At 50.6% G+C, this 19075-nt stretch overlaps 1 protein-coding gene across 2 annotated transcripts in view; it reads right to left on the reverse strand.

Annotated features, from left to right (window-relative positions):
• RIOX2 (ribosomal oxygenase 2) overlaps nt 1–19075 on the reverse strand; it is a 73918-nt gene that overhangs the window by 49719 nt on the left and 5124 nt on the right. For both annotated transcript variants that reach the window (XM_075335129.1, XM_075335130.1), the window contains exons 3-6: nt 17766–17885; nt 17244–17372; nt 17059–17162; nt 8628–8730 (exon numbers count right to left, since the gene is read on the reverse strand). In XM_075335129.1, coding sequence (XP_075191244.1) covers nt 8628–8730; nt 17059–17162; nt 17244–17372; nt 17766–17885 — 456 coding nt within the window. The remainder of the gene's footprint in view (nt 1–8627; nt 8731–17058; nt 17163–17243; nt 17373–17765; nt 17886–19075) is intronic.

A 19075-nucleotide genomic window follows, 5' to 3' on the forward strand; every position in this document is an offset into this window, starting at 1 on the left:
CCTTGGCACCCTTGCTTTTTGCGGATGACATGCTGTTGTCTCCTCTGAGCAATCTAGGAGGGTATATAGCCAGGAAGCACCAGCGACCGTACAGTGCAATGTATAGCGTACAAGCATAAAAATACAAATGTACACTTCGGCACAAGTGGGTTCAGCACCAGAGGCGCCGCTTACCGCCCGCTCAAACGCGGGTGTGTGGTCGCCAGAATCCCGTGTCTGGGTCTCCCAAAACTTGTCTCCCCTCTCCAGCTCAGACTGCACACAGGAATGGCTGCCGGCGTTCTGTGAAGAGGGGCGGACCGTGGGCGTGCCTCAGACAAAGTGCGGGAAACTGGTGTCCCACTGTGCCCAGTGTGAGGGCTGGAGTATGTAAAGTAGACTCCAGCCCTCTGTGCTGACATTCTGCACAGCGTCCCGCCCTTCCCCTGACTGGCAGGCCTGGGGGCGGGAACGAAACGAAACTAGGCCGCAAAAGCCGGGGACTCGAGTAATAAGCGCGGCCGTCATACATGCACGGCCAGCGCGGAAGTCCCCGGCGCACCACAAGTCCCAGCCGCGCCGCAGCAAACTGACAGCAGCGGCCGGCGCGGCAGTTCCAAATACATATACTCCTTCAGCAGAGCTGTAGTGAGCAGTGGCACAAGCGTGCGCGCTGTTGTCCCCGGCGCACTAACACACCCAGCAATGCTGCAGTGTGTCTGCGTCTGTGTGGGGACACAGAGTACCTTGATGAAGCAGGGCCCTGTCCCTGATGATATTCAGCTCCATATGCAGCAGTTCCTTTCAGGGGCTGTGGATGGAGCACGGTCTCAGTGCCTGGAGACCGGTAAAATCCCACTTCACCCAGAGCCCTAAGGGGGATGGGGAAGGATGCAGCATGTGGGCTCCAGCCTCCGTACCCGCAATGGGTACCTCAACCTTAACAAACACCGCCGACAAAAGTGGGGTGAGAAGGGAGCATGCTGGGGGCCCTATATGGGCCCTCTTTTCTTCCATCCGACAAAGTCAGCAGCTGCTGCTGACTAAACAGTGGAGCTATGCGTGGATGTCTGACCTCCTTCGCACAAAGCATGAAAACTGAGGAGCCCGTGACCCCACGGGGGGTGTATAGGCAGAAGGGGAGGGGCCTTACACTTTTAAGTGTAGTGCTTTGTGTGGCCTCCGGAGGCAGTAGCTATACACCCAATCGTCAATCGTCTGGGTCTCCCAATTAGGAGCGATAAAGAAAGGGAATTTTGTTTACTTACCGTAAGTTCCTTTTCTTCTAGCTCCTATTGGGAGACACAGACAATTGGGTGTATAGCTTCTGCCTCCGGAGGCCACACAAAGTATTACACTTTAAAAAGTGTAACCCCTCCCCTCTGCCTATACACCCTCCCGTGCATCACGGGCTCCTCAGTTTTGGTGCAAAAGCAGGAAGGAGGAAACTTATAAATTGGTCTAAGGTAAATTCAATCCGAAGGATGTTCGGAGAACTGAAATCCATGAACAAAAAGAACAATTCAACATGAACAACATGTGTACACAAAAGAACAAACAGCCCGAAGGGAACAGGGGCGGGTGCTGGGTCTCCCAATAGGAGCTAGAAGAAAAGGAATTTACGGTAAGTAAACAAAATTCCCTTCTTCTTTGTCGCTCCATTGGGAGACCCAGACAATTGGGAGGTCCAAAAGCAGTCCCTGGGTGGGTAAAAGAATACCTCGATAAAAAAAGAGCCGAAAACGACCCCCTCTTACAGGTGGGCAACCGCCGCCTGAAGGACTCGCCTACCTAGACTGGCGTCTGCCGAAGCATAGGTATGCACCTGATAGTGTTTCGTGAAAGTGTGCAGACTAGACCAGGTAGCTGCCTGACACACCTGTTGAGCCGTAGCCCGGTGCCGCAATGCCCAGGACGCACCCACGGCTCTGGTAGAATGGGCTTTCAGCCCCAAAGGAAGCGGAAGCCCAGAAGAACGGTAGGCTTCAAGAATCGGTTCCTTGATCCACCGAGCCAAGGTTGACTTGGAAGCCTGCGAACCCTTACGCTGGCCAGCGACAAGGACAAAGAGCGCATCTGAACGGCGCAGGGGCGCCGTGCGAGACACGTAGAGCCGGAGTGCTCTCACCAGATCTAATGAGTGCAAATCCTTTTCACATTGGTGAATTGGATTAGGGCAAAATGAAGGTAAGGAGATATCCTGATTGAGATGAAAAGGAGATACCACCTTAGGGAGAAATTCCGGAACAGGACGCAGAACCACCTTATCCTGGTGAAAAACCAGGAAGGGGGCTTTGCATGACAGCGCTGCCAGCTCCGACACTCTACGGAGCGATGTAACTGCCACTAGAAATGCCACCTTCTGAAAAAGACGTGATAAAGAGATATCCCGCAGCGGCTCGAAAGGTGGTTTCTGAAGAGCCGTTAGCACCCTGTTAAGGTCCCAGGGTTCCAGCGGACGCTTATAAGGTGGGACTATGTGGCAAACTCCCTGCAGGAACGTGCGGACCTGCGGAAGCCTGGCTAGACGCTTTTGAAAAAATATGGATAGCGCCGATACTTGTCCCTTGAGAGAGCCGAGAGACAAACCCTTGTCCATTCCGGATTGGAGGAATGAAAGAAAAGTGGGTAAGGCAAAGGGCCAGGGAGTAAAACCATTATCAGAGCACCAGGATAAGAAGATCCTCCAAGACCTGTGATAGATCTTGGCGGACGTTGGTTTCCTGGCCTGTCTCATGGTGGCAATGACATCTTGAGATAACCCTGAGGACGCTAGGAGCCAGGACTCAATGGCCACACAGTCAGGTTGAGGGCCACAGAATTCAGATGGAAAAACGGCCCTTGTGACAGCAAGTCTGGGCGGTCTGGGAGCGCCCACGGTTGACCCACCGTGAGATGCCACAGATCCGGGTACCACGACCGCCTCGGCCAATCTGGGGCGACGAGAATGGCGCGACGACAGTCGGACCTGATTTTGCGCAGCACTCTGGGCAGCATCGCCAGAGGAGGAAATACATAAGGCAGTCGAAACTGCGACCAATCCTGAACTAATGCGTCCGCCGCCAGAGCTCTGTGATCTTGAGACCGGGCCATGAATGCCGGGACTTTGTTGTTGTGCCGTGACGCCATGAGATCGACGTCCGGCGTTCCCCAGCGGCGACAGATCTCTCGAAACACGTCTGGGTGAAGAGACCATTGCCCCGCGTCCATGCCCTGACGACTGAGTAAATCTGCTTCCCAGTTTTCTACGCCCGGGATGTGAACTGCGGAGATGGTGGAAGCTGTGGCTTCCACCCACTGCAGAATCCGTCGGACTTCCTGGCTTGCTTGTCGACTGCGAGTGCCGCCTTGGTGGTTGATGTATGCGACGGCAGTGGCGTTGTCCGACTGGATACGGATCTGCCTGCCCTCCAGCCACCGATGAAAAGCCAATAGGGCTAGATACACTGCCCTTATCTCCAGAATATTGATCTGAAGGGATGACTATCGGAGTGCAGGTTCCCTGAGCCCTGTGGTGGAGAAAAACCGCCCCCCACCCTGACAGGCTCGCGTCCGTGGTGACCACAGCCCAGGTTGGGGGTAGGAAGGATTTTCCCTGCGACAGAGTTGGGAAGGAGCCACCACTGAAGTGATGTCTTGGTTGCAAGGGAAAGAGACGTTCCTGTCGAGGGAAGTCGACCTCCTGTCCCATTTGCGGAGAATGTCCCACTGGAGTGGCCGCAGATGGAATTGCGCGAAGGGCACTGCCTCCATCGCTGCCACCATCTTCCCCAGGAAGTGCATGAGACGCCTCAAGGGGTGTGACTGACCCCGAAGAAGAGATTGCACCCCTGCCTGCAGAGAAAGCTGTTTGTCCAGCGGTAGCATGACTACCGCTGACTGAGTATGAAACTCCATCCCGAGGTAAGTCAGTGATTGGGTCGGTGTCAACTTGGATTTTGGGAAGTTGATGATCCACCCGATCTGCTGGAGAGTCGCCAGAGCGACGGTAAGGCTGTTTTGACACGCCATCTGAGAGGGTGCCCTGACCAGAAGATCGTCTAAGTAGGGAATCACCGAGTGGCCCTGAGAGTGTAGGACCGCCACAACAGATGCCATGACCTTGGTGAACACCCGTGGGGCTGTCGCCAGGCCGAAAGGCAATGCCACGAACTGAAGGTGTTCGTCCCCGATGGCGAAACGCAAAAAGCGTTGATGTTCGGGTGCGATCGGCACATGGAGATAAGCATCCTTGATGTCGATCGATGCTAGGAAGTCTCCTTGTGACATCGATGCGATGACCGAGCGGAGAGATTCCATCCGAAACCGTCTGATGCTCACATGTCTGTTGAGTAGTTTGAGGTCCAGAACGGGACGGAACGAACCGTCCTTCTTTGGCACCACGAACAAGTTGGAGTAAAAGCCGCGACCATGTTCCTGGGGGGGAACAGGGATCACAACTCCCTCTGTCTTCAGAGCGTCCACCGTCTGAAAAAGTGCATCGGCCCGCGCGGGGGGCGGAGAGGTTCTGAAGAAACGAGTCGGGGGATGAGAGCTGAACTCTATCCTGTAACCGTGAGACAGAATGTCTCTCACCCATCGGTCTTGAACATGTGGCCACCAGGCGTCGCAAAAGCGGGAGAGCCTGCCACCGACCGAGGATGCGGTTCGGGGATGCCGAGAGTCATGAAGAGGCCGTCTTGGAAGCATTGCCTCCGGCGGGTTTTTGGGGGCGTGGCTTAGCCCGCCACGCATAGGAGTTCCTCTGGCCTTTCTCCGGCCTGCTGGACGAAGAGGAGAGGACTGGGGCTTGGCGGAGGGACGAAAGGACCGAAACCTCGATTGTATTTTCCGTTGCTGAGGTCTCTTCGGTTTGAACTGGGGTAAGGAGGAGTCCTTTCCCTTGGATTCCTTAATAATCTCATCCAATCGTTCGCCAAACAATCGGTCGTCAGAAAACGGCAAGCCAATTAAGAACCTCTTGGAAGCCGAGTCTGCCTTCCATTCGCGCAGCCACATGGCCCTGCGGACTGCCACAGAATTAGCGGATGCCACCGCTGTACGGCTAGCAGAGTCTAGAACTGCGTTCATGGCGTAGGAAGAAAAAGCTGACGCCTGAGAAGTCAAAGACGCAACCTGCGGAGCAGAATTACGTGTGACCGCATTAATCTCAGCCAGACAAGCTGAGATAGCTTGGAGTGCCCACACGGCTGCAAAAGCCGGGGCAAAAGACGCGCCCGTGGCTTCATAGATGGATTTCACCAGGAGCTCTATCTGCCTGTCAGTGGCATCTTTTAGCGAAGAGCCATCTGCAACCGATACCACAGATCTAGCCGCCAATCTAGAGACTGGAGGATCCACCTTGGGACATTGAGCCCAACCCTTAACAATGTCAGAGGGGAAGGGGTAACGTGTGTCAGTAAGGCGCTTCGTAAAGCGCTTGTCCGGAACCGCTCTGGGCTTCTGGACAGCATCTTTGAAGTTAGAGTGATCGAAAAACGCACTCCGTGTACGTTTAGGGAACCGAAACTGGTGTTTCTCCTGCTGAGAAGTCGACTCCTCTACAGGTGGCGGCGGGGGAGATAGATCTAACACCTGGTTGATGGACGAGATAAGGTCATTTACTATGGCGTCCCCTTCAGGTGTATCAAGATTGAGAGCAACGTCAGGGTCAGAGCCCTGAGCTGCGACGTCCGCCTCGTCCTTCAGAGAGTCCTCAAGCTGGGAACCCGAGCAGCGTGAAGAAGTCGGGGAAGATTCCCAGCGAGCCCGCTTAGCCGGTCTGGGACTGTGGTCCGGGCAGGAGTCCTCCACGTGAGACCTAGGGCCCCCCCTGGGAGCGGGCTGCGGCGCGGACAGAGAGGGGCCTGGAGGCGACGATCCAACAGGGCCCGGGGCCTGTGTAAGGACCGGTCTGGACTGCAAAGCTTCAAGCAGCTTGGCAGACCATTTGTCCATAGACTGAGCCATGGATTGTGAAAGTGACTCCGAGAGTTTCTCAGCAAAAACGGCAAACTCTGTCCCTGCCGCCTGGACAGGGGGAGCAGGGGGGGGTCTACCTGAGCCGAGGGGCCCACTAGTGACCGAGGCTCCGGCTGAGCAAGCAAAACAGGGGTCGAGCATTGCTCACAGTGAGGGTAGGTGGAACCCGCAGGTAACATAGCCGCACAAGAGGTACAGGTCGCAAAATAACCCTGTGCCTTGGCACCCTTGCTCCTTGTGGACGACATGCTGTTGTCTCCTAGGAGAGTGATCACTGAGGGTATATGGGAAAAGGTATATAGCCCGACCGAACAGAAATATATAATATATATATATATATATATATATATATATATATATATATATATATATATATATATATATATATATATATATATATATATATATATATAGTTAGTATCTATTCCGGCACCCTAAGGGGACCAGCACGGCTTACCGACCGCTAAAAAGCGGAGCGTGTGTCCTCCAGATTCCCTGCCTTAGGTCTCCCAGAGTTGCAGAGCTCTTTCCTGGAAATCCTCCACCGGCAGAATGCCAAAAAAATGGCTGCCGGAGCTCTCTGGGGAGGAGTGGAGCCGTGGGCGGCGCTAGAAAAGTGCGGGAATCTGGGGTCCCCACAGTGATCAGTGAGGGGGGAGGAAACATACAGGATGCTCCGGCCCTCACATCCGACGTCAGGTCGGCAGTCCCGCCCTTACCCCTGACAGACAGGCCCGGGGGCGGGAGTTTTGCTATTAGGCCGCAATGAAGCCGGGGACTAAATTTAAGACCGCGGCCGACAAGCAGGCGCGGTCGGCGCGGAAGTCCGCCGGTCTTCACAAATCAGCAGCTGCTGCAGCGTTCGGGATGAAGGCGCTCCATGAACAGCCCCCATGGGGACACAGAGTACCTTAGAGATGCAGGGCCCGGTCCCTGAGGATGAATAGACTCCTGTCCGGCAGATTCCCACAGGGGCTGCGGATGGAGCACGGTCCCAGTAAATGGATGACCGGTCAGGATCCCACTTCTCCCAGAGCCGCTAAGGGATGGTGAAGGAAAACGGCATGAGGCTCCGGCCTTTGTACCCGCAATGGGTACCTCAACCTTAACAGCACCGCCGACGTAGTGGGGTGAGAAGGGAACATGCCGGGGGCCCCGTGGGGGCCCACTTTTCTTCCAACCGATATAACTAAAATGAGAATGCATGAGTGGATGTGTGCCTCCTTCCACACAAAGCATAAAACTGAGGAGCCCGTGATGCACGGGAGGGTGTATAGGCAGAGGGGAGGGGTTACACTTTTTAAAGTGTAATACTTTGTGTGGCCTCCGGAGGCAGAAGCTATACACCCAATTGTCTGGGTCTCCCAATGGAGCGACAAAGAAAGACCTTTCTGAATCAAGGCTACCACCCAAGAACAATTGAAAACCAGATTACAAGAGCCACCAGAATATCAAGAAACCATCTCCTACATTATAAAACTAAAGAAGAAAACAACCGGGTCCCCCTTGTAGTCACCTACAATCCACATCTGGAGGTGCTTAGAGGAGCTGCACGGAAACTACAACCATTACTGCAAAAAGATGCCCGGTTAAAATCTATTTTTCCAGACCCCCACTTCTGTGTTTTAGACAGCCCCCAAATCTAAGAAGCATCATTGTCAGAAGCTCCCTGTCTTCTCCAACACCAACAGGAACATTTCTCTGCAACCAGAAAAAATGCAAGACCTGTCCATTAATACTGACAACAGACAAGATAAAGATTCCCAGATCACATCAGGACTACAAGATCCCAGGTACCTTCAGCTGCACCACAACCAATGTGGTGTACTTAATTATATGTACCAAATGTCCAACTGGGGGTCTGTATGTAGGGGAGACCGGACAACAGCTCAGGACAAGGATGAATTCTCACCGCCCACAATTAGAGAAAAAAGGATGGATCTACCTGTGGCCAAACATTTTTGTAACTCAGACCACAGCATCATGGACATAAAATTGCTGGTATTGAAAGGAAATTTCAAGTACCAGAGAGAGATAGGAGACTCTGGGAGTACAAACTTATGATGACCTTTGACACATTCAGAGTAGGAATGAATGTGTCTCATGGATTCATGTCTTTTTACATCAGTTAAAAGATGTGCTCCTCTGACCATCCGAGCATGTCACAGTCAGGGCCAGACCCTTATCAGAGGACAATAAAACTTTCACACTGAACTGCAGCAGTATTTATGGCCACAACAGTTTGCCCCCTGCCATAGTGATAGTTCTGTTTTATATAACTTGGTTGTTTTTTGTTGTTTTTTTTTTACTGCCCCATTCTATGTCCTGTTGTGTATAAATATGTGACTCTTCAGATTTTGTGTTATACCATGCCTGATGAAGAGACCTGAGTAGTCTCGAAAGCTTGCAATTATTACCATCTTTTCAGTTAGCCATTAAAAGGTATCAACCACTGAGGACTTCAGTTCTTTTAAACACATTTTTTTTATAGCTTATACTATGGGTTACTTTCTTTTACATGTCCATAGAAGGGACTTTTAGATGCCGCAATTTGATATATTTTTATTTTTTTCACTGTTTTGGATTTGTAAAATCTTTTCTGTGTAATATTTTTTTCTTTTAATAGGTTTTTTTTTTTTTAAGATTTTAATTTTTTTTTTAGTTCCCCTATAAGACAACTGACTTACCAGTAACTGTTGCCGTGGAATGCCCTTCCGCAGATCCACACTTTCTTTTGCAGCGTCCTCCAGTACAGCGGGCATCACGTCCTGCAGATAATCTACCCAGGAGCTGTAGACAAAACAGCAAATTTGCGACACAGGACATTACCGTGCACGTCTGCTAATCCGCTGTCCAATAAACCAGCATTTACTTTCATCAACAATATGAATCTTCCCAAAACTACAAGCAGAAAACTCAGAAGAGAGGACTGAAGGACATTTTCTGATAAACTTTTCTTTTGATGACCATCAACGTATACACATTATTAAAGAATAAATAGTATGTGCCACACGAGTACACTTTTATTTAGTAAATTAATCATATATGGCCCTCCGGTGAAGGGGGATGAGGTACCAGAGTTGGTTTCCAATCCGTCAATACTGGTAGTAATGAAACTAGACCCTCCAGTAGATGCTTTGCAAAATTGTGTATTTATAATCAGGATCAACCTGTGAAAAACAGCTCATTGGCGACATAGGCTTCTCCTGAAAATGACCATGTCACCGTACCTCGTACCTAGATCCACACAGCTTGCACAGTTCGCCCTTCCTCAATGGACACCACTGAGAGTAAGGCCTCTCTCACACTCACGTGAAAATCACGCACGTGCCGCGAGACCGGTATTTTCCTTGCGTGTTGCTTTTGATAAGTACGTGTCTCCGGTACGTGCGGTCCACGTGTGGTCTCCGTGTGCTATCCGCGATAACACACGGAGAACCGGTAATTTACATACTCACGTGGTCCTTGCTGCTGTCCAGGGTAATCTTCGGCTCCAGCCACGCCCACTCCCCGCTGATGCTGCTTCTGGCCGAGCGGAGGGGCGGAGATCAGCGCCTGTGACATCACGCCCACCTCCTTAATACGCTCATAATGAGCGGCGGTCGGCAGCAACTGTTTGCAGCGGAAGATTCTGCAGGGCTGGTGGAGGCGAGTATGTGTTTTTTTAATTTTAAAATAATGTCACGTGTTTCTCCGGTGCGTGTCACGCAGAACCGCATCCATACTACATGCGTGTGGTAAGGGTGCGGGCTGTGAGACCCCCGTGATGCCGGAGGAAACGTGGACATGTCGGCCGTTTTTGAACACGCACAAACGTACAATTTACGTTAATGTACCTGTTACCGTGTGTATGTGAGAAAACTGCCAAACACGTACCGGAGGCACGTATGTGTGAAAGAGGCCTAAAATATACTCACTACAATCCACAGCAACACGGCGTATTTCTGATGATTGTCTATAGTCGACTGAAATGTCATTGAGCTGTTTTTCATGACCTGTTCCTGGTTGTAAATAAATTCACAATTTAGTAAAGCATCCACTGGAGTGCCAGGTTTTATTACTACTCACTTTTATTTAAAGCTGCAGAGAGTTCGCTGCTGGTGGAAAAAAAAGGGAATTTTGTTTACTTACCGTAAATTCCTTTTCTTCTAGCTCCTATTGGGAGACCCAGACAATTGGGTGTATAGCTTCTGCCTCTGGAGGCCACACAAAGTATTACACTTTTAAAAAAGTGTAACCCCTCCCCTCTGCCTATACACCCTCCCGTGGATCACGGGCTCCTCAGTTTGGTGCAAAAGCAGGAAGGAGAAAACTTATAAGTTGGTCTAGGGTAAATTCAATCCGAAGGATGTTCGGAGAACTGAAGACCATGAACCCAAAGAACAAATCAACATCAACATGTGTACACAAAAGAACAACCAGCCCGAAGGGCACAGGGGCGGGTGTGGAGTCTCCCAATAGGAGCTAGAAGAAAAGGAATTTACGGTAAGTAAACAAAATTCCCTTTTTCTTTGTCGCTCCATTGGGAGACCCAGACAATTGGGACGTCCAAGAGCAGTCCCTGGGTGGGTAAAGCAATACCTCAATAAAAAGAGCCGAAAACGGCCCCCTCTTACAGGTGGGCAACCGCCGCCTGGAGGACTCGCCTACCTAGACTGGCGTCTGCCTAAGCATAGGTATGCACTTGATAGTGCTTCGTGAAAGTGTGCAGACTAGACCACGTAGCTGCCTGACACACCTGCTGAGCCGTCGCCCGGTGCCGCAATGCCCAGGACGCACCTACGGCTCTGGTAGAATGGGCTTTCAACCCTGAAGGGAGCGGAAGCCCAGACGTATGGTAGGCCTCGAGAATCTGTTCCTTGATCCACCGAGCCAAGGTTGACTTGGAGGCCTGAGATCCCTTACGCTGGCCAGCGACAAGGACAAAGAGCGCGTCTGAACGGCGCAGGGGCGCCGTGCGAGACACGTAGAGCCGGAGTGCTCTCACGAGATCTAATGAGTGCAAATCCTTTTCACACTGGTGAATTGGATTAGGGCAAAAGGAAGGCAAGGAGATATCCTGATTTAGATGAAAAGGGGATACCACCTTAGGGAGAAATTCCGGGACAGGACGCAGAACCACCTTATCCTGGTGGAAAACCAGGAAGGGAGCTTTGCATGACAGCGCTGCAAGCTCAGACACTCTGCGAAGTGATGTGACTGCCACCAGGAAGGCCACCTTCTGAGAAAAACGGGAGAGAGAGACATCCCGCAGCGGCTCAAAAGGCGGCTTTTGAAGAGCCGTCAGGACCCTGTTAAGATCCCAAGGTTCCAACGGACGTTTGTAAGGTGGAACCATGTGGCAAACCCCCTGCAGGAACGTGCGGACCTGCGGAAGCCTGGCTAGACGCGTTTGAAAAAAACACGGAGAGCGCCGACACTTGGCCCTTGAGAGAGCCGAGGGACAAACCCTTGTCCATTCCAGATTGTAGGAATGAAAGAAATGTGGGTAATGCAAACGGCCATGGAGGAAAACCGTTATCAGAGCACCAGGATAAGAAGATTTGCCAAGTCCTGTGATAGATCTTGGCGGACGTTGGTTTCCTGGCTTGTCTCATGGTGGCATTGACATCCTGAGATAACCCTGAAGACGCTAGGAGCCAGGACTCAATGGCCACGCAGTCAGGTTGAGGGCCACAGAATTCAGATGGAAAAACGGGCCTTGTGACAGCAAGTCTGGGCGGTCTGGAAGTGCCCACGGTTGACCCACCGTGAGATGCCACAGATCCGGATACCACGACCGCCTCGGCCAGTCTGGAGCGACGAGAATGGCGCGACGGCATTCGGACCGGATCTTGCGTAGTACCCTGGGCAGCATCGCCAGAGGGGGAAACACGTATGGCAGTCGAAACTGCGACCAATCCTGGACCAAAGCGTCCGCTGCCAGAGCTCTGTGATCCTGAGACCGTGCCATGAAGGCCGGGACCTTGTTGTTGTGTCGTGACGCCATGAGATCGACGTCCGGCGTTCCCCAGCGGCGACAGATCTCTCGAAACACGTCTGGGTGAAGAGACCATTCCCCCGCGTCCATGCCCTGACGACTGAGAAAATCTGCTTCCCAGTTTTCTACGCCCGGGATGTGAACTGCGGAGATGGTGGAGTCTGTGTCTTCCACCCACTGCAGAATTCGCCGGACTTCCTGGAAGGCTTGACGACTGCGAGTGCCGCCTTGGTGGTTGATGTAGGCGACGGCAGTGGCGTTGTCCGACTGGATTCGGATCTGCCTGCCCTCCAGCCACCGATGGAAAGCCAATAGGGCTAGATATACTGCCCTTATCTCCAGGATATTGATCTGAAGGGACGATTCTATTGGAGTCCAGGTTCCTTGAGCCCTATGGTGGAGAAAAACCGCTCCCCAACCTGACAGACTCGCGTCCGTGATGACCACGGCCCAGGTTGGGGGTAGGAAGGATTTTCCCCGGGCCAGAGATGTGGGTAGGAGCCACCACTGAAGTGATGTTTTGGTTGCGAGGGAAAGAGATGTTCTTGTCGAGGGAAGCAGCACTCTTGTCCCATTTGCGAAGAATGTCCCATTGGAGTGGCCGTAGATGGAATTGCGCGAATGGCACTGCCTCCATAGCTGCAACCATCTTCCCCAGGAAGTGCATGAGGCGCCGTAAGGGGTGTGACTGACTCCGAAGAAGTGACTGCACCCCCGCCTGCAGAGAAAGCTGTTTGTCCCGCGGTAGCATGACTAACGCTGGCTGGGTATGAAATTCCATCCCGAGGTAAGTCAGTGATTGGGTCGGCGTCAACTTGGATTTCGGGAAATTGATGATCCACCCGAACTGCTGGAGAGTCGCCAGAGTGACGGTAAGACTTTGTTGACACGCCACCAGAGAAGGGGCCCTGACTAGGAGATCGTCCAAGTAAGGGATCACAGAGTGGCCCTGAGAGTGCAGGACCGCCACGACGGATGCCATGACTTTGGTGAAAACCCGTGGGGCTGTCGCCAGGCCGAAAGGCAATGCCACGAACTGGAGGTGTTCGTCCCCGATGGCAAAACGCAGGAAACGTTGATGTTCGGGTGCGATCGGCACATGGAGGTAAGCATCTTTGATGTCGATCGATGCTAGGAAGTCTCCTTGTGACATCGAGGCGATGACCGAGCGGAGAGATTCCATCCGAAACCGTCTGGTTCTCACATGTCTGTTGAGCAGCTTGAGGTCCAGAATGGAACGGAATGACCCGTCCTTTTTTGGCACCACGAACAAGTTGGAGTAAAATCCGCGACCACGTTCCTGAAGGGGAACGGGAATCACAACTCCCTCTATCTTTAGAGCGTCCACTGCCTGAAAAAGTGCGTCGGCCTGTGCGGGGGTGGGGAGGTTCGGAAGAAACGAGCCGCAGGACGAGAGTTGAACTCTATCCTGTAACCATGAGACAGAATGTCTCTCACCCATCGGTCTTGAACGTGTGGCCACCAGGCGTCGCCAAAGCGGGAGAGCCTGCCACCGACCGAGGATGTGGTTAGATGAGGCCGAGAGTCATGTGGAGGCCGTCTTGGAGGCAGTACCTCCCGCGGCCTTTTGGGGGCGTGACTTGGACCGCCACGCATAGGAGTTCCTCTGGCCTTTCTCCGACCGGTTGGACGACGAGGATTGGGTCTTGGCGGAGGGACGAAAGGACCGAAACCTCGATTGGATTTTTCTCTGCTGAGGTCTCTGAGGTTTGGACTGGGGTAAAGAGGAGTCCTTTCCCGAGGATTCCTTAATAATCTCATCCAACCGTTCGCCAAACAAACGGTCGCCAGAAAAAGGCAAACCAGTTAAGAACCTTTTGGAAGCAGAGTCTGCTTTCCATTCGCGCAGCCACATGGCCCTGCGGACTGCCACGGAGTTAGCGGATGCCACAGCCGTACGGCTAGCGGAGTCCAGGACGGCGTTCATGGCGTAGGACGAAAATGCTGATGCCTGAGAGGTCAAGGAAGAAACCTGCGGAGCAGAATTCCGCGTGACGGCATTAATCTCAGTCAGACATGCCGAGATAGCTTGGAGAGCCCACATGGCCGCAAAGGCCGGGGCGAAAGACGCGCCAGTGGCCTCATAAATAGACTTCACCAAGAGCTCTGTCTGTCAGTGGCATCCTTCAGGGATGCGCCATCGGCAACAGACAACGGACCTAGCAGCCAATCTAGAGACTGGAGGATCCACCTTGGGAGAGTGTGCCCAGCCCTTAACGACTTCAGGTGAAAAGGGGTAACGCGTGTCAGGGTGCCGTTTAGCAAAGCGCTTGTCCGGGACCGCTCTGGGCTTCTGGACAGCGTCCCTGAAGTTAGAGTGATCAAAAAACGTATTGCGCGTACGTTTGGGGAACCGAAATTGGTGTTTCTCCTGCTGAGAAGCCGGCTCCTCTGCAGGAGGAGGTGGGGGTCAGAGATCCAGCACCTGGTTGATGGACGAAATAAGATCATTTACCAAGGCGTCCCCCTCAGGGGCATCAAGGTTAAGGGTGAAGTCAGGGTCAGAGCCCTGAGTTCCCACGTCCGCCTCGTCTTCCTGAGAGTCATCAAGCTGGGATCCAGAGCAGCGTGAGGAGGCCGGGGAAGAGTCCCAGCAAGGCCGCTTAGCCGGCCTGGGGCTGCGATCCGGGCAGGAGTCCTCCGCCTGGGCCCTAGAGGCTATCCTGGGAGCGCGCTGCGGCGCGGACCGAGAGGGGCCTGGAGGAGACAAACTAACAGGGGCCGGGGCCTGTGAAGGGCCCGGTCTGGACTGCAAAGCCTCAAGGAGCTTAGATGACCATTTGTCCATAGACTGTGCAATGGATTGAGAAAGTGACTGGGAGAGTGTCGCAGCGAAAGAGGCCAATGACGGTGACTCTGTCCCTGCAGACTGCTCAGGGGGAGCCGGGGGATCTACATGAGCCGAGGGGCCCACAAGTGCCCGAGGCTCCGGCTGAGCAAGCGTGGCAGGATTCGAGCATTGATCACAGTGGGGGTAGGTGGATCTCGCAGGCAACATAGCCCCACAAGAGGTACAGGCCGCGAAAAAAGTCTGTGCCTTAGTAGCTTTGCTCCTTGTGGACGACATGCTGTTGTCTCCTAGGAGAGTGACCACTGAGGGTATATGGGAAAAGGGTATACAGCCTTTCCAAACAGAGATATAGAGATTATATATATATATATATATATATATATATATATATATATATATATATATATATATATATATATATATATATAATATGTATATATATCTATATATTATATATATATATATATCTCTCTATCTATCTATCTTATATATCTATCTATCTTATATATCTATCTATCTATCTTATATATCTATCTATCTATCTTATATATCTATCTATCTATCTTATATATCTATCTATCTTATATATCTATCTATCTTATATATCTATCTATCTTATACCTAGGGGGACCAACACCGGGTGACCGGTGTGGCTTACCAACCGCTAACGAGCGGAGTGTGTCCTCCAGATTCCCTGAAAAAATTCAAGATGGGGGAAATTACACATATGCTACTCACAAAAGGTAGACTATTTGGCTTTTGGATGAAATTTATGTAAAAGTTCACGATACAGTGATATTTTATCATAAAGGTAGAGCATTTACATAGAAGCATGCTATGGGGATTTCCTCATCTCAAACAATTTATTGAAGTAAAAAGCCAAAAACGGTGGTGTGTATACCCCCCCGAAAATAATGTCAGCGTCTCAACTTGTCCTGTGGCCTTGAGCATCAATTACAGCCGACAGTGACGTCTCCTGCTGGTGACAAGTGGAGTTATTGTCTGTGGAGGCATGGCATAGCACTCTTCTAGAAGGGCGGCCCTCAGGTCATTGAGGTTCTTGGGTACAGAGTTATGAGCCTCTACATGGCGACTCAGCTGAACCCATAGGTTTTCTACGAGATTCAGGTTTAAAGAAAGTGCAGGACACTCCATTTGAGGTCACCAGTCTCCAAAAATCATTCCCTAATGTTGACACCTCGATAAGCTGATGCATGGTCATTCATGAAGATGGAATTAGGCCTGTGTTGTTTATGCAGCGGCACAACGACTGGATTAATGATGTTATTCCAGTAGTGGGGGCTGTCACTGTACCATTGACAAAGTGTTGGGAAGTCATATTTTGATTAGACACACCTGCCCACACTAAGACCACCAAAGGCGCAACAACAGTGGCTAATGCATAACACTATCCTTGGTGTCTCAAACATCATTGGCGGCCATCATTTCTGCTCAGTGTGAATTGACTTTCATCGGTGAACAGCACTGAGGCCCACTGGTCCCTCGCCCAACAAGACGATGACACCTGTGCCTGGTGGTGTGGTCAAGTATTCATACCGGTAGTCTAGCATGCAGACCATGCTGATATCAACGGTTTTGAATTGTCTGATGTGACACTTGGGTGCCTCTCACTTCCCTTAAATGTGTTAGAGTTGTATGACATTCATCATCTGGTTCCGGAAGGCATTGCTCACAATGAAGCGGTCCTCAGTGTGGGATTTGGCCAAATGAAGTCCACTTCTACACCTTTCTATGACTCTTCCAGTCTCTCCGTATCTCTGTTACAACCTGATGACAGTTTGTGACAATCTAAGCTCAGTGGCCACATCCGTCTGAGGACATCCTGCTTGACTCCTCACAATGACAAGGTACTGTTGATCAATTGTTAGGTGTTGTCTTGGTCTCATGATGTCAAAACGTGAAAAGCATGATGCGGAAGACTGATTAAATACCAATTCTAATTGAACTCCGAAATTTATTGGGTGATTCATGAATCAAACACCTGTGCTGAAACATTGCATATGTGCATCCAGAAGTTTAGCGAAGGTCAACTTAGGTTTCCCTGAAAAGGTTAGAAGGCATTTTAGGATCATGATGAAATTTCACCTGAAAACCAAATATCCCTAACATTGTGAGTAGTGTAGTGGTATAATTATATTATATATTTAAATAATAATAATAATAATAATAATAATAATAATAATAATAATAATAATAATAAATAATAATAATAAATAATAATATTATTATTATTAATTTACACCACATAGAAAAATTTCCATCCTGCATGCAGAAACCACATGTACTGAGTGACGAGGGTCCTTACTTGTTCTGGTAGGTGCTGATCGTCACATGTGTTGAATGCGGCGTGCTCGCAGGCGTTTCAGCTTCATGAATGGTTCCTCTGGGAAAATACAGCATGTCACCTTCCTAATATAAAGAGAAACACAACCTGGAATCCAATACTTAGACCTCACTCTTCTACTGTGGAAGATCGAAGGGAAACGTTACCTTTAATAGGATTTCATGAGTGGGAGTCGTGACCTTGTCTGCCGGGGACACGTCATATTCTCTAGCGAGCTGGACGAGAGGCTCATACAGACGCCAGCGCTTCTGCCCCTCTACCTGAAGGATAAAAACCTACAAGAACAGATGTTATTTACAGGACAACAGTGACCCGATACAGGGATCTGATACAATTACTGCATTATACATACAGGACGTGCGATCAATTTATAAACAGAAGGGAAATATTCAACACGCGGACCCCTTTAATACAGATAAACGGTGGGCTAAGAAACAGTGATGATGTCTGTACCAGACCCAGACCAGATCGGTCAGTGACTAATGCCTTAGTGTCTGGTCACGGCTCGCTTGCTGTAGGACACTGCCATCTACTGCGAAGAACTAAAATCCCCACAATATAAAATATTAAAAATTACAACACAACCTAGAAAAATGAACGGATCCCTACTAATAACGCAATAAGATAGCTGAGTTTGGTTATGGTGTATACAGTAAGCCACCGCGTACCTCAACATCATCGTGGTGCGGGGGCAGGCCCTGTGAGCTGCTCGGGGTGATGTACACATTGCAGCCCACCAGTGTGCCAAAGAAACACTCCAGCTTCTCCATGATCTGCCATAACTTGTCCTAAAGAGAAAGAAGATCATCAACCACCATGTGAAAGAAACCCATTCACTTCAGCTCCAACATACAGAAATCCTGAAAACAGATCACACATATCGCCAAAGAGACTAAGGAGATAAAGGCAGAAAGAGCTGCCCGAGGGTCGGGAGAATCTTAGGTTTGGACAGAAAGGAAATTTCTCTATGGAACTACTGTAAAAGAAGTGGTCTAAAAGACATAGAAGCGAGTCTCTGACTGGACCCTCCCCTTCCCTCTAAAAGCCAGGACGAAAATTAGCCCTCCTGCAAGATATGAAGCCCCTGGGTATTACACAGACAGCCTTTCTTGGGTTGTTATAGGGAGAAATGTTTTTCCTTAGAGCACCACTGGTGGAGCTTAAAAGAGGCTGTCCACTACTCAGGTCATCAATGTCGGAGCGGTCGAGGTCCGACATCCTGCACCCCTGCGATCAGCTATTCTTGGTGCCGGCTGGAAAGAAATGCCAAGTTCTGGAGCTGCTCCGTCTCATGATAGTGGCCGCAGCGCGGTACTGCACATCTAACTCTGGTTCAACCTAATAGAAGGAAAATGTGCAGTACCCGGCAGTGACCAGAAGACGGAGCAGCTCTGGAAAGGAGCATTTCTTGCTGTTGCCGCCGGTACTGAGAGCAGATGATCAGCGGGGGTGCCGGGTGTCGGACCCTGGTCAATCAGACATTGATGCCGTGTTCTGAGGTTAGGCCATGAATGTTTAAGTAATGGGCAAAAGCTAAGGGCTTGGTTACATTTGGTGGCTAATTTTCTTGAGTAAACTGGTCTGCAAAGCTGCTTTTACTGTGGGTTTCAATCTTTGCAATAAGGAGGGTGAAATCAGCAACAATACCCTCATGCAACACATGAAAACCTGCAATAAATCTTTGACAGATCTTGTAACGGATTATTTCCGTCACTTTGGGTAATGCACGTGGTGCAGACGTTTCCTGTGGATTTGCGAGTGGAATATCTTCAGTAGAACATGGTAGTTATTATGGGAAGGCCCATGCTTATTGGACCACAGGTTGGGGTGGCCCAATAAGCATGGGCCTTCTCAGCCTGAAAATACCAGTACCCAGCTGTTGGGCTTTATCATGGCTGGGTATCAAAAATTGGGGGAACCGCGCGCCATTTAAAAAAAATAATATGTATTTAAATAATTAAAACAAAAGAAAAACAAA

The sequence above is a fragment of the Anomaloglossus baeobatrachus genome, chromosome 2 (genome assembly GCF_048569485.1).
Source record: "Anomaloglossus baeobatrachus isolate aAnoBae1 chromosome 2, aAnoBae1.hap1, whole genome shotgun sequence".
Taxonomy (NCBI): Eukaryota; Metazoa; Chordata; class Amphibia; order Anura; family Aromobatidae; genus Anomaloglossus; species Anomaloglossus baeobatrachus.